Source organism: Brassica napus, chromosome A5, assembly GCF_020379485.1.
Source record: "Brassica napus cultivar Da-Ae chromosome A5, Da-Ae, whole genome shotgun sequence".
NCBI classification, from domain to species: domain Eukaryota; kingdom Viridiplantae; phylum Streptophyta; class Magnoliopsida; order Brassicales; family Brassicaceae; genus Brassica; species Brassica napus.
This window is the reverse complement of record NC_063438.1, coordinates 5,482,611-5,498,868: the sequence shown is the minus strand read 5'-3', so window position 1 is coordinate 5,498,868 and position 16,258 is coordinate 5,482,611. Positions and strand designations below refer to the sequence as shown.

General features: G+C 34.0%; 1 protein-coding gene across 1 annotated transcript; it reads left to right on the top strand.

Annotated features, from left to right (window-relative positions):
• Positions 1 to 7,118: 7,118 nt before the first annotated feature.
• On the top strand, positions 7,119 to 15,751 carry LOC125609348 (ABC transporter C family member 2-like). Its single transcript, XM_048780676.1, has 26 exons — positions 7,119 to 7,317; positions 7,745 to 8,125; positions 8,199 to 8,377; positions 8,461 to 8,500; positions 8,780 to 8,936; positions 9,085 to 9,199; positions 9,278 to 9,358; positions 9,512 to 9,536; positions 9,749 to 9,805; positions 9,893 to 9,958; positions 10,062 to 10,136; positions 10,223 to 10,330; positions 10,415 to 10,549; positions 10,683 to 10,789; positions 10,876 to 10,969; positions 11,163 to 11,330; positions 11,436 to 11,576; positions 11,670 to 11,870; positions 12,001 to 12,099; positions 12,181 to 12,333; positions 12,409 to 12,803; positions 12,898 to 13,078; positions 13,156 to 13,479; positions 13,549 to 14,427; positions 14,722 to 15,391; positions 15,482 to 15,751. Exons 2-26 carry the CDS (start codon positions 7,793 to 7,795, stop codon positions 15,577 to 15,579), a joined length of 4,881 nt encoding a protein of 1,626 aa, XP_048636633.1. The 5' UTR covers positions 7,119 to 7,317; positions 7,745 to 7,792; the 3' UTR covers positions 15,580 to 15,751.
• The last annotated feature ends 507 nt before the right edge of the window (positions 15,752 to 16,258 follow it).

Sequence of the window (16,258 nt, the reverse complement as noted above, 5' to 3'; positions counted from 1 at the left end):
TACTAACTTAGTTATTATTTTCCGTGCAAATGGCTTAACTCTCAAATTGTTTACTTTTTAATTATTTTTTTTCTAAATATCTATGAGTCAAAATCTCATGATTGACATAAGTGTTTTTTTTTCCATAAAATGTCAATTTTGTAAAACAAATTTGGAAAAGTGCCTCAACAACACACTCAAGAGATTGAGCTGAACTTGAATAAAAAGATGATAGCAGCTCTCTTACACTTGAGTTGCTGAGAATTATATTTCGACATATTAGTAAAATAGTAAAAAGTCAAGGTAGGAGACTCCCATGATATAGTACTCTGTTGGATTAGGAAACTCATTTTTGGTCGAAATAGAAAACTGTGATTTGAGGCTTATAAGTACATGTCTAAAGGTTTATAACTTATTGTTGACATCATTGATACAAAAGTTTGTCTCAGTCAAGTGTACTCTCTAATTTCTTGCTTTTTCGAGTTTAGTATGCATGCTATTCTCAACAAGTTCCGACTATGATCTTTACCGAACAGTTCAAATATGGTTTGTGGCAGTGGCTTCACATATAGTATATATCCACAACATGGGTTAGTTAATTTTTGAACGAAATATAATATATGGGCTAATTCACAATTTTGTTTTCTTCAAAGAGTAATAGCACTAAAGTGCCTAATGGGCCTTGCTCTTTGAGATGCATTCCTCGGCAACCTTATCTAGCCCAAACAGAATCGATTTCTGTGATTTCCAAAGAAGCCAGTAGATGCTCGCCGGCAACGTAGGACACATCATCCGCGTCGGAGTTGTGCTCGGCCTTGAGAACATTGGTGCTCTGTAATGTCACTACCTTGTGTTCTGTGTTCGTATGTTTTATAATGAAACTTTTATTTTCCATCACGGAATAAATAGTCACAAAAAAATCTAATATAAGCAAACGGGAAAAGACACTAAGACTTAAGACTAAGCCAGTTGTTTTACCAACTCGGTTACTTTTGACATGGCTAAAACAAGAGAAGACGGGATCAATGCAAACACGCAACTAAAAAAGGTATCACACGAGAAAGCACCATACACATGATATATTCTCTCATTTGTTGACCTGAAAAAAGAATCTACATCTCTTTTGCTCCTTGTCAACCGTTGTGGAAAAGTTTAAAATGATGTGATTGGTTCCAAATCTAGAAGGTATTTCACATATGTGAATGGGAACCGTGGCTGTATGTGAAATGGTCTATTAGTTTTTTTTTGTCCGTCAAATAAAAAATATGGTAAACCGCTCCCCGGCGAGAAAATGTTAAATCACCGGTAACCACGTGTTAGAGATATCTGAATGTAGTTGGATTCGAACTCAGCTCGCTTAGCGACGCTGGAACGCCATGCTACCACCCAACCACTAGCATGTGGTTTTGTCTGTCAAATAAGCGTGCCACAAATTTTTTCGTCGACCTAGCAATTGAGATTAGGTAGTAGAGATGGCTATAGCAAGGACAACAACATTTGAAAGGGAATTAAAAAGCTAGAGGCACATCTTTAAAGGAACACAGATATTTTGGACTGGACTTAGTTTTTTTTTTTTGAACAAAGGACTGAACTTAGTTTGTGTAGACTATGCAATTAGACTTCGTACATGGGTTGAAATGGTATTTAGATGAAAGTATTCTTTATTGTTTTATTACAAGTCCATGTACTGATTATTAGTAGTCGAAAGACTCGAAACTAGTGGATTCCTATTAAACCAGCTATGGCCCTATGGGACAAACCCATCACAAGTCTAAAAAGCCTAAAAGCATCAGTCATGGTGCAGTCTCTCTAAAGATCATCTCATCAATTTAATATTCATATAATTTTGTTGCGTAACAATAATTAAAGTATAGAAAAGGCCACATCCGAAGTTAAACCAACCATTTGAGTTTCTCGATCAATTTAATATTCATAGACCTTTTTTGTATAGTTTTGCTAATCTCAAACACATAGATTTGAGTTTCTCATAAAATTAAGTATAAAAAGACCACATCCAAAGTTAAACCAACCATTTGAGTTTCTCATACAACTGTTTCTCCATTTTTTCCAAATTTTCAGAAAAAATAATTAATGTTTAGAGACTTGTGAAAACACCTTGATACTCCAATGAAATATGGCTCTTAATGAATATGCCAATAAACATGGGTATTAGCAAACCCATGTGTTTGAAAGTTTTACAAGTTTATAAATACAACTATGCGTCATATATCACTGTGGATTGTGACCTTAGAAAATGTCTTAAAAATCTCTCCTTCATACCTATGATGTTGATCAAAATCTCTTTATTTTTAGTGGTTTATAAAGCTCTTAGTGAACCATTATTACATTTTCAAACTCTTTTTTCTTTTATTAAATCTTACACATAGATATTGGATAAACTTTGCTTCGGAATGGATTATCAACCAAATCCTTAGAAATATCCGCCACGTTTTTAGATGGAATGTAGTTTTCGATGTATATATTTTTGTTCATGTGTGTTGATAATTTTTAGTCAGATAAACATACATATTTTTATTTTTATATAAATTTGGATATCGTTGAACAAAAAAAAATGGATGTCCTAGTAGCTGTGATAAAGTTACATTTCTTTTTGAGAAGTTGTACTCCTACAGATCGCTAAAAGATTAAAACACCCCTGCGACTTCTCAGTTCTCTCACCCACCACATGCCAAGATGTACCCACCACGTACATGTCCAACCCCCGGAGGGAGAAGACAGACGCGAGGCTTTGTGGCTTTTAAGAAGTGTCAGTATTATTATAACATTAAAATTTATAGAAATAAAAAAGTACATGCCAAAATCAACCTCTTATGTAAAAAAAAACAGAGTTCAATCTTTGTCTTTGTTCCAAGACCGGCCACGGGAAAACTAATGTAATCAGGATTGGGGATTTATTTATAAATAGACGTGGATAACCAATTCATCGACCGACGAGGATAAAATGAGAAACACACAAAAAGGCATTGGTTATTTTCACTGCACGTGAACAGCATTATTTTTCTAATTGAATGAAATATTTTCATCGATCACGTGACACGAGTTACTGATATTTCAACATTCATATAATATATTATGTAATCATGTTTTCGATTCATTTTTAAAATTTATAACTAGATTCTGACCCGTCCTTAAAGGACGGATATATTTTTTGTTTTACTTTTTTTGAGAAATTTAATTTTTATATTTATGTTATTTTTGTAATTGTGTTTTGTATTAGTTTAATTCAATATAATTTTTGGTAACTATATTAAATATATCAAATTGCATAATTATATGTCATATGTATTTCAGAAATTATTTTTAAACTTTATTCCTAAAATTTGCAACATATTATATTCTCTTAGTAGTTACCTAACATAATTAGTCAAGAAAAATATTTGTATCCAAAAAATCTGACTCGGAATCGATCCAAAAATCAAAGTCTCATAATCTATTAGATTTGGCATATATACTCGAATGGTTCTTAAGTGTTATATCCAAAAACTAATATCAAATTCAACACGCAAAGAAAACTGAACAAAAGTTTTGAAAAATATTTGAAAAATAAATTTTTAATATATTTTGTTAAATATATATATGTAAATGGGTTAATAAGGTCTTCACTAAACATTTAATAAATATTTTTTAATCGAATAACCTATTTAAAACCCGTTAAACTAAAACCCGTAGGATATATTTTTATAAATAATACTTCCATAATAATATCAACTGATCATGTTCCTAATTTAATAGAATAGACATATTAAATAATTTAATTTTCTTATAAAAAACTATTTATATTTCTTGTTTATCTTAATTGATTAATGAATTTTTATTGTCTTGGTCTAACTTTAATCTGTTTTGAAAACTATATATTATTACGTTATATATATTTGCTATAATTTTTACTCATGGGCTGTTGGTAGTTGTATATCATGATAATAACAAATATTTATAATTATATATTATAAAGCTAACGCTGACAAAAAAATATTATTAAGCTAATAAATATTATTTATTTTTGTCTAAAACTAACACAAATTATTAAAATTGGGTTTGTATTTGGGTTGTATAGGTATTGCTATTAATGATTTGTATGTGGAATAGTTGATCATCATCAAAGGAATATTGCATGAAGTCTATATAATCACATATAACTTTCGTACTAATAAATAATATTATACATCTCAATTTTTAATAGTATGAGGTAAATTACGGTTAGTTTAAAAAAAAACGAATATTACGGTTGCATAAAATTCGTTGTTAGTAGAAGTGGTTAATTTAGATGCAGTTATAAAATATGTATTGGACCAAACATTTATCAATTGGACATGTTGCTGTTTTAATAGTATTGATGTTATCATATAAGTGACCACTTATGTTTTTGGAATAGTACAGACTTAGTAAACAAAATTGTTTAATTTTGTGTTGTATTATTGGCTTATTGTTCTTTCAGTTAGAACTGTTTTAGTTTCTTACAAAACAACTTGCATGCTCTGATAGTTAAGAACACTAACCAAGAGCCGTGTATAAAATAAATGAAAAGAAGATTTAGGATCGGATTAGAGATATCTGCACATATGTACGGGTTATAATTTAGTTTTTTTTATTAAATATGTAATTTTTATTTTAGTATTATATATTATGTAACTCTATAATATTTTTATTTCTTATTCGATATTATTAATATATAGTGATTTGTTTAATATATTTTACGTAGTTATTAATTTTTATTACTTAATAATTTATTTTTGAGTTAGTTATTAATTTATTTTTTTAATTTATATATTTTGCTAGAATACATTTTTAGAATTTATTTATTTATATTATAGAAAATAAATATGTTTCAGATAATTTATATTTACATGTTGTGTATTACTTTAACATATATTATTTTAGTATTTTATGGGATTTATAAGTAAAAACACTATTTTGTTTAAATTCTATAACCATATTATTTTAGTAAATTTTATACATAATAGCATCCATCATAATATTTTTGTAAATATTATTGATATAGGATATTTTTGGATGCTATGATATTAAGTTTTCTTTTTATTTTTAATAAAAAAATTTAAAAATATTAGATTGCTTTAATTTTTACAATATATATAGTTTTTTTCTTCGTGGTGCATTTCAAAAAGTGATTCTTTATTATCTATGATTTTATCTTTTGTAAAATTTGAAATATTACTATTTTGAGTTTGAATTTTTATTTCCAAAATTTTATATTTTGTCAAGAAAGTTTGAAAATCACACTATTGTTTTTAAGTTTGGAAGATTACATGAATTTTGAATTTAATTTTGATACTAAATTAATACATTATTTTATAAAAAAATATTTTAATTTTTGGTAATATTTTCTAATTTTTTCAACATATTTTGTTATAACTTAAATAAATAATAATTAAAAATTTATATGCCATTAATATTTCCAATGAATTACTGAAATTTCATAGTTTTCTAATAACATATATTTTTAAGGGAAATTGCCACAAATAACACATTCATAATACCACTTTTCATGTTTACACTAATCATTTTTACCCTCACTTTTAATGAAAGGTAAAAGACACTTATACCCTTAGAGTTAACTAATCTAGACTTAGGGTTTAGAGTTGAGAGGTGGGGGTAGGGTTTTTGGAATATGAAATTTAGGAATTCTAATAAATATATAAATAAATACTTAATTTTTTTTTTTAAAATTTAAAAATAGTTTCAAAGATAATTTTCGATTTTCAAAAAGAAATTTGAAAAAAAAATTTGAAAAAGAATAAATAAAAAAATTCAAAAAAAAATTCAAAAAAAAAATTCAAAAATTTTTTTTATAAAAAAGTTCGAATTTGAAAAAGTATAATTCGAAAACATAATTTTTTTTTTATATATTTTTTATTTGTTTTTATTTTTTTATTTGTTTTATTTAAATAATGATTTATTATATATATAAATAACAAGAATATAATAGTCTTTTGCCACTTAATAAAGAAGATATTTTTGAAAATGTCCTTGTAGTGGTGGTAAAAATAAAAAGTGGTAGCATGAAAGTGGTAAACATGTAATTTCTCCTATTTTTAAATAGTATATGAACTAAAGGTTATTATATACTATTATATTTTTGTATATGAAAAATTTGAACAATATATTATTGAGAGTTTCAAAATAAATAAAAATATAATATATAGTTGTAGATATAAAAGTTTAAGCTATGTTAATAAAATTATTTTTGTATAAAATATTATATAGTTTACAAATTTTAACCTATTTTAATGATGATTGATAATTTATTAAATGAAACAATTTTTTAATTTTTTTTCTTAATTTACCTATTTAATATAATTTTTTTGATATTTAATTCATATAGCAGTTTTGTTTTTATATAATACAGAATATAATTATAGAATTTATAAAAATAAAAATATATAAGTTATTTTTTTTATTTTATAATAAAATTCTATTTAACATTGACTTATAACATATTATATTACTAATCACGAAATTAAATAATATGTTATTTTATAAAACATATTTAAATTTAAATTAGATTTTGTTAGATTTTTTCTCAAATGATTTTGTTATAATTAAAAAATAAAATAAAATTTATTATTAATGTAAATAATCAACTATGTCATAATAGCTCATTGTTTAAGTTGTCCTATTATGACTTGTTAATGGTAGATAAAAATAGAATTCTAAATTAATAGATTAGATACACAATTTCAAAATTTAATAAATAATATTTTTAAAGGTAATAGGTTCGGAACATTAGCCGAATAAACATTTAACTCCCGTAATTTAAGTTTTGTAGCTCTCTATTTTTTTAATATTTATAAAAGTATTTATAGCTCCTAAAATCTCATATAATATAATATTTTATCTAAACCATAGGTTATATTTTTGGTTACATTATTGATTTGGATTACAGTTGCTACTAGTTTATATATGCATTATTTATACTCTTAGATATAGAAAATCAAAACTGATACAAAAGGAGCCATATACTGTCAACATATACTATTTTTGAAATATAGTATTTATAGAAAACGTTCTCAGAGAAAATGATAACATAAAATTAAGTAAAAAATAGTATATATTATCAAATGTTTTTTGTTTGTTAAAAAGCCTTATTTCCAGTTAGAAAGAGAGAGAGAGAGAGAGAGCTTCCCTTTCGTCCATATATTCTGCATCTTTTGCATCGTAAGCGGTGACGTATCACTCTTCTCTCTGTCTCTCAAATATTCTCCTTCCATCAAAAAAGAGAGAACCCACTTTCTCCCAAAGCCATACGAGTGAGTACATAAGATCCCTTTTTCGTTTCCTCGTGATTTGCCAAATCTCCAGGTAATAAAGCTTTCATCTTTTCATCTCTCTCTCTGTTCTCCTCCTCTGTTTTGTCCCCCACGACAAAGTGGGATTAACTCTACATAATAGTTTTGAGTTTCCTCGTGAATTAATATTCATATGTTCTTACAAGATCTCATCTTCATCCTTGTCCGCGATAGAAATAATAATATGGATTCGTTTTCGCCGCGTGGAGCTTCCTCTGTTCTTTGCTTTTGTAACTGTTGTATCATTTTGAAATGATTATACAGCGTCCACTGAAATTGATTACATGCAAAAGTCCACACCTTTATAGCGCGAATGTTTTCTACTCATTTATCAACCCGGGGGGACCATTTGCTTTTCATTGAATGCTAGAAACGTACATGTATGATTGGTTTTATAATGGAAGCTTATAACTTTCTTCTTGAATCTCTTTACAGGTTAGAGAAAGCTTTTGTTGATGCTCTGTATCTGAGGAAGGAGGAGAGAAGAAATGGGGTTTGAGGAGGCGTTGGAGTGGTACTGCAAGCCGGCGCCTAACGGCGTTTGGACGAAACAAGTTGATAACGCGTTTGGCGCTTACACGCCCTGTGCTACTGACTCTTTTGTCCTTGTAATCTCTCATGTGGTTCTGTTGGTTCTGTGTCTGTACCGTATATGGCGCACCATGAAGGACCACAAAGTGGAGAGGTTCTGCATGTGGTCGAGATTGTATAGCTATTTGCTGGCTCTCTTGGCTGCTTATGGTACTGCTGAGCCGTTGTTTAGATTGATCATGGGGGTTTCTGTTTTGGATTTGGATGGAGATGGGCTTCCTCCTTATGAGGTGCTGTTTTTAACCGTGTTCTTTATGTTTTACCTTGAAAGATATTGATGTTTGTTGTGGTTTTTTTTGGCAGGCGTTTGGTTTGGGGGTTGAAGCTTTGACTTGGGGGTCTGTGATGATCATGATTTGTATGGAAACTAAAATTTACATCCATGAACTCCGTTGGTACGTTAGGTTTGCTGTCGTATATGCTCTTGTGGGGGATATGGTCTTGCTAAATCTTGTTCTCTCAGTCAAGGAGTTCTATACCAGGTTAGGAGGTTTTTGGTGTTATTTGGTTTTATGCAAGTCATTGTGTTTAGAAGGGTGAACTCAAGCTTTGTTTTTCATTGCAGTTATGTACTGTATCTCTATATAAGCGAGGTGGCAGTTCAGGTGAGCTCACCAAACTCCTTATTAGAGTTTAAAACCTAAATTGTAATAAACGGATTTTTAGAACCGGGTTTTAAAGTTGACATGGGTCACCGGTTTTTCTCAAATCCGGGTTTTAAACGACTCTACTTCTTCAACGAGACTGGTCCTGTTTTCAAAACACTGCCTAAAAGCATACAACCTTATAAATAGTTGTTGTGTGCTATGCCTAAAGCACACTCATATACAATTTTTTAATCTCTTATAACAACTTAAGATGGTGAGTTTTGGTTTTTATTTCAGGTCCTATTTGGAATTCTATTGTTTGTGCATCTTCCCAATTTGGAACCTTACCCTGGCTACATGCCATTGGGGAGTGAAACTGTGGATGATCATGAGTATGAAGAGCTTTCTGAGGGACAACAAATTTGTCCAGAAAGGCATGCAAACATATTTGACAGTAAGTCACCTCTTTAGCCTTGTTTCAGTTCTGTGAATACTGGATTGTGATTGTAATACATAGTATAGTCTATGCTTATTGACTAACCATTTACCATACCGTAGTGTTTTGCACACTCTATTCTTAAACAATTGTTGAAATGCCACAGAGATCTTCTTCTCATGGATTAATCCGTTGATGACTCTGGGATCTAAAAGGCCTCTCACAGAGACGGATGTGTGGCATCTGGACACTTGGGATCAGACTGAAACTCTATTCACCAGGTACTTCGAAAACTGATTAAATCTCTTAAAGTGTATGTAAGTGACATGGTTCTTGATATTTTATGTATCCTTTTTTAGCTTCCAGCAATCCTGGGATAAGGAATTACAAAAGCCGAAACCGTGGTTGTTGAGAGCATTAAACAGTAGTCTGGGAGGAAGGTAACTGTTACCACTGAGAGTCTTTTAAGTATTTTTTTACTGCAGTTTGGTTAGATATGCCTTTTCCTGGTTCATAAATTGCCTTATCACTATTTCATTTTTGAACTACATGTCTGATGTAAATTTGTTTTTATTTTCCTTTGCATTGTGAAGGTTTTGGTGGGGAGGATTTTGGAAGGTATTTTCTTCTACATCTTTCACATTTTCTCTCTTGATTCTCTCGTCCAGAGTCTTTCCTCTCTTCTATTCGTATGACATGATAGTCTTGATGCCTCAGGATGTTCTTTAAATTTACATAATGTGACAAATAGAAGGAAGTAGTGCATCCTTAATTTTTTTGTCTACCTAGTTATTGTAATTTAACATGTTTATTTACATTCATATTCACAGATTGGGAATGATTGCTCACAATTTGTAGGGCCTCTTTTACTGAATCAACTCTTAAAGGTTTGTTCTTTTCCCATGTTTTTCATTTCACATGGATCACGGTCGATCTCATCTCTAATCTCACTTTGTTCGTTAAACTATTTGCAGTCAATGCAACAAGATGAGCCCGCTTACATGGGTTACATCTATGCGTTCTCCATCTTTGTTGGAGTGGTATGAAATGAAATCCTTCTCTCTCTTTCCATGGATTTAGCTAATTCATGGCCCATAGTAGAAGCCCCAGCTTGTGATTGATGTTGATGGATACATTTTCCAGGTACTGGGGGTGCTATGTGAAGCTCAATATTTCCAGAATGTCATGCGTGTTGGTTACCGACTAAGATCAGCTCTGGTATATTTTAACTTTCACTTCACTTTCAATCTGCTACCATGGCCTTGTTCTTAAACCATATGTGTTTTTTTTTGTCCACTTCTTAGATTGCTGCTGTATTTCGCAAATCGTTGAGGTTGACTAATGAAGGTCGAAGAAAGTTTCAAACGGGAAAGATAACTAACTTAATGACCACTGATGCCGAATCTCTTCAGGTGCGTAGCGTGCCCCATCAGTATTATGTATCTAATTGACCATGTGTACTTTGTACTAATTGTTTTTTTACTCTCCTGTGGCAGCAAATTTGCCAATCACTTCATACCATGTGGTCGGCTCCATTTCGTATAATTGTAGCACTGATTCTCCTCTACCAGCAATTGGGTGTTGCCTCGCTCATTGGTGCTTTGTTGTTGGTCCTTATGTTCCCTTTACAGGTCAGTCTACCTTCATGTTTCCTCATCTTTATGTTATTTTGCTATCCACTGTTTACTTGATCACTTATACTCCTAAACGTTAGTAATTCTCCATCTCCCTCTCCTGAACTAGTTCTCTGTTTTCTTGAAACAGACTATTATTATAAGCAAAATGCAGAATCTGACTAAGGAAGGTCTTCAGCGTACTGACAAGCGAATTGGTCTTATGAATGAGGTTTTAGCTGCAATGGATACAGTAAAGTAAGACACTCTAAAACCAATTTTTGTTGTTGTTGATGCATGGTGTTACAAATTAGGCAATTTTTACTAAACCAAATATGCTACAGGTGTTATGCATGGGAAAACAGTTTTCAGTCCAAGGTCCAAACTGTACGTGATGATGAATTATCTTGGTTCCGGAAATCACAGCTCCTGGGAGCGGTATGATTCAGCATTGTACTACCTTTCTTTTTATTGCGTCTTTATAATGTACATTATGTTTCTGTAAAGGAAAAATCCAAGTAAATTATATGTGACTGATGATCATGTTGTGCTTTCTTCAAACTTTTGGATTGTTTATATATTTCCTCTTTATGGTTGTTTGTTTCTCACTCTTGCCTTTTTTTTTTTGCAGTTGAATATGTTCATACTGAACAGCATTCCTGTTCTCGTGACTATTGTTTCATTTGGTGTGTTCACATTGCTTGGAGGAGACCTGACTCCTGCAAGAGCGTTTACATCGCTCTCTCTCTTTGCTGTGCTTCGTTTCCCTCTATTCATGCTTCCAAACATTATAACTCAGGTAAGTTCTTGAATACTTTTGTGCAGCCAGCCATGTTTTCACTTCTGCTGCGGAAGAACAATGGAAGAGTTTGTGTTGCATGTGTTGACTAGTGTTTACATGTAGGTGGTGAATGCGAATGTATCCTTAAAACGTTTAGAGGAAGTGTTAGCGACAGAAGAGAGAATTCTCTTACCAAATCCTCCCATTGAACCTGGACAGCCAGCCATCTCAATAAGAAATGGATTTTTCTCTTGGGATGCTAAGGTGCCGCTTGTGTATTCTTTGTACCATGTTCATTCTTTCACTTTGTCAGAAGTAGAACACTCGAGCTAACCATATATGTGTGTATATCTGCAGGGGGATAGGCCGACGCTGTCAAATATTAACTTGGATGTGCCTCTTGGCAGCCTAGTTGCTGTGGTTGGTAGTACAGGAGAAGGAAAGACCTCCTTGATATCTGCTATCCTTGGGGAACTTCCTGCAACATCTGATGCAATGGTTACTCTCAGAGGATCAGTTGCTTATGTTCCACAAGTTTCATGGATCTTTAATGCAACAGTATGTTCTTCTATCCTTCTCAGAGGATCAGTTACTTCATACACTTAGTTGATTGTTTCTTAAGTTTTTGATTTAAAGCTGTTCTGAGCCGATGACTGACTGATATCTATTTTCTTATTAAAAATTCTAGGTACGCGACAATATATTGTTTGGATCTCCTTTTGACCGTGAAAGATATGAAAGGGTTCTTGATGTGACTGCTCTCAAGCATGACCTAGAGTTACTGCCTGTAAGTTTAGATAACAAGGGTCTGCTTTGCCTAGCTCTCGTATTTTTAAGTTTGTTCCAACCTCTTTGTCTTGATTGATAGGGTGGTGATCTCACTGAGATTGGAGAAAGAGGTGTTAACATCAGTGGAGGACAGAAGCAGAGGGTGTCAATGGCTAGAGCCGTTTACTCAAACTCAGACGTATTCATCTTTGATGACCCCTTAAGTGCCCTTGATGCTCATGTTGGTCAACAGGTAAACAACTCGTTGGCTCTTTTTTTTATAGTAAAACTGGTCCTTTTCATTTTCATAAAGATAAATTTGTTTCAGGTTTTTGAGAAATGCATAAAAAGAGAATTGGGGAACAAAACGAGAGTTCTTGTTACAAACCAACTCCATTTCTTATCGCAAGTGGATAGGATCATACTTGTCCATGAAGGCACGGTGAAAGAGGAAGGAACATATGAAGAGCTATCCAATAACGGCCCTTTGTTTCAGAGGTTAATGGAAAATGCAGGGAAGGTTGAAGAATATTCTGAAGAAAACGGAGAAGCTGAGGCTGTTCAAACTGCCATAGCACCGTTAACGAACGGAACCACAAATACTCTTCAGATGAATGGCACTGACGATAAGAAAGCCAAGGAAGAGATTAAAGGAGGAAAATCTGTGCTCATCAAGCAAGAAGAACGTGAAACTGGAGTTGTGAGCTGGAGAGTCCTGAAGAGGTAACTTGAACACCATATTGTTTGTGTCTATGGCTGAACTGCACCTTTGCAGATATTAAAGTGACTTGTGCGGTGTCTTACCATGTTCTCTCAGGTACCAGGATGCACTTGGAGGAGCATGGGTAGTGATGATGCTCCTTTTATGCTACGTCTTGACAGAAGTATTCCGGGTTACCAGCAGCACGTGGTTGAGTGAGTGGACTGATGCAGGAACTCCAAAGAGTCATGGACCCATTTTCTACAATCTTATATATGCACTTCTCTCATTTGGACAGGTATGTGCTTGATGAAACCTGACCAGCTAATAAAGATCATGAATGTTGTGCTGAGTCTGTTTCTTTGTTGCTTTCAGGTTTTGGTGACATTGACCAATTCATATTGGTTGATTATGTCCAGTCTTTATGCAGCTAAGAGGCTACACGACAACATGCTTCATTCCATACTAAGGGCCCCAATGTCCTTCTTCCATACCAATCCATTAGGACGGATAATCAACCGGTTCGCAAAAGATCTCGGTGATATTGATCGAACTGTTGCCGTCTTTGTAAACATGTTTATGGGTCAAGTCTCACAGCTTCTTTCAACTGTTGTCTTGATTGGCATTGTCAGCACTTTGTCCTTATGGGCCATCATGCCCCTCCTTGTCTTGTTTTATGGAGCTTATCTCTATTACCAGGTAATAACTGCACCTCCTAACCGCAGCATTTAAAGAGATTTTGTATTTAATCAATCTTCTACATTGCAGAACACAGCTCGTGAGGTTAAGCGTATGGACTCAATCACAAGATCTCCCGTTTATGCACAGTTCGGAGAGGCACTGAATGGCTTATCAACCATCCGTGCTTACAAAGCATATGATCGGATGGCTGAGATCAACGGAAGATCAATGGATAACAACATCAGATTCACTCTCGTCAACATGAGTGCCAATCGTTGGCTCGGGATCCGTTTAGAGACACTCGGTGGTCTCATGATTTGGCTGACAGCGTCCTTCGCCGTCATGCAGAACGGGAAAGCTGAGAACCAACAAGCATTTGCATCTACAATGGGTTTGCTACTCAGCTACGCGTTAAACATCACTAGCTTGCTAACAGGTGTTCTTAGACTTGCGAGTTTGGCTGAGAACAGTCTGAACGCAGTGGAGCGCGTTGGCAACTATATAGAGATACCATCAGAGGCTCCGCTTGTTATTGAGAGCAACCGTCCACCTCCCGGATGGCCATCAGCTGGAAGCATAAAGTTTGAGGATGCTGTTCTACGTTACAGGCCTCAGTTACCACCTGTGCTTCATGGTGTTTCTTTCTTTATTCATCCAACGGATAAGGTTGGGATTGTTGGAAGGACGGGAGCTGGGAAGTCAAGTTTGTTGAATGCTTTGTTTAGAATCGTGGAGCTGGAGAAAGGGAGGATATTAATCGATGAGTGTGACATTGGCAAGTTTGGACTTATGGATTTGCGTAAAGTGCTTGGGATCATTCCACAGTCACCGGTTCTTTTCTCGGGAACTGTGAGGTTTAATCTTGATCCGTTTGGTGAACACAATGATGCTGATCTGTGGGAGTCTCTGGAGAGGGCTCACTTGAAGGATACCATTAGGAGAAATCCTCTTGGTCTTGATGCTGAGGTACTCAACTAACCACTTGTAGCTTGAGATTATTTTGTTTTTATTAACTTGAGATATCCCGGAGCTATGGAAAGACCCAGACTAATCTCCAAGAGGAAGTGTAGTCTGGATATTCAAATGAGGCCAAAGCATGGCCCCATATCCGTGTGGTCACACATGTTTAGTGTCCGGATTAATTATTTTTTTCCAAAGTCTGCTTACCACTAGACCACAACCCATGTGTGGTTTTATTTGTTATCTTCTTTTAAGTGGTGATTATTGATCTTCAATCTTTGGTGTTGTGTTCCTGTTCAGGTCTCTGAGGCAGGAGAGAACTTCAGTGTGGGACAGAGGCAGTTGTTGAGTCTCTCACGTGCATTGTTGCGGAGATCCAAGATACTGGTCCTTGATGAAGCAACTGCTGCTGTTGATGTTAGAACTGATGCTCTCATCCAAAAGACTATCCGAGAGGAGTTCAAGTCATGCACCATGCTCATCATCGCTCACCGTCTCAACACCATCATCGACTGTGACAAAATCCTCGTCCTTGATTCCGGAAGAGTTCAAGAGTTCAGTACACCGGAGAACCTACTATCAAATGAAAGAAGCTCGTTCTCTAAGATGGTTCAAAGCACAGGAGCTGCAAACGCAGAGTACTTGCGCAGTTTAGTACTTGAGAACAAGCGTGAGAGAGATGGTGATGACTCGCAACAACCTTTGCAAGGACAAAGGAAATGGCTGGCTTCTACTCGCTGGGCTGCAGCTGCTCAGTTTGCGCTAGGTGTGAGTCTTACATCATCGCACAACGATCTTCAAATCCTTGAGATAGAAGATGATGGGAGTATCTTGAAGAGAACGAAAGATGCGGTTGTGACTTTGCGCAATGTTCTGGAGGGGAAGCATGACAAGGAGATTGCAGAGTCGCTTGAGGGACATAATATATCTAGAGACGGTTGGTTGTCATCACTCTATAGAATGGTAGAAGGTAAATAATCTACAAAATGCTTACCTGAAGATATGATTCTGTAGTCAATTCTTGCTCTTATCTTTAACTCTTGCTGTCTACAACTTTCAGGGCTTGCGGTGATGAGCAGATTGGCGAGGAACAGAATGCAACAACCAGGTTACAATTTGGAAGGAAACTCGTTTGACTGGGACAATGTCGAGATGTAGATTAAGTTCAGGTCAAGCTATAGTCATCATCATCAAGTTGAAGAGAAACATGTTCTTACCTTAACCAAAATTGTTACTCTTTGATGCCTTAAAACTTAATTTTGTTCTGCAAAGAAAATTTAACTTTGCTGTGTTCTTGATTTCGTCTTTGATAATTAGAGTAGTTACTTTCCTTCGACTCCTCCTAAATGGGATTCTGAAAATTTCAAAAGCAGAATATGACTGAATGATACCCTTTTATATTTGTGATGCAATTTTGAAAGCTGGACAAAGTTGAAAACATAAGTTTCGCTACAGTCCATATACATCACTGCGTAGCACCAAGAAAGAAACATCAAGAAGCTAAGTATTGAGGTTGATCTCTGACTAGCCTCGACCGAGTTTAAGTATGGTGGAGAAAGATATTAAGACAAACTGTGCAAGGAAAGCTGGTAGTCATACTAGAAACCTTTTGAGGGTTAAGCGTGGTCTTGACATGGTTAGGGTTCTCTTTCAACAAATTATAGCTTTCAAGTAAGTGTTTTGTTTATTTTTGTATAGTACACATTCCAAATGTTATCCTGATCACCCTATCCAGTTTATATATGCTGATGATTGCTGCAGAGGTGATAACTATATAAAGGATCCAGCATCCAAGTCTTATGCTAAAAAAATAACCATGTGGTTCTATCAACTCATG

Bases quoted from the DNA above. Each gene is read 5' to 3' on its own strand.
- LOC125609348 (XM_048780676.1), top strand. From the start codon at position 7,793: ATGGGGTTTGAGGAGGCGTTGGAGTGGTACTGCAAGCCGGCGCCTAAC. The intron at 8,501-8,779 runs GTGAGCTCACCA...TTTTTATTTCAG, and splicing joins TAAGCGAGGTGGCAGTTCAG to GTCCTATTTGGAATTCTATT. The intron at 10,331-10,414 runs GTGCGTAGCGTG...CTCCTGTGGCAG, and splicing joins CTGATGCCGAATCTCTTCAG to CAAATTTGCCAATCACTTCA.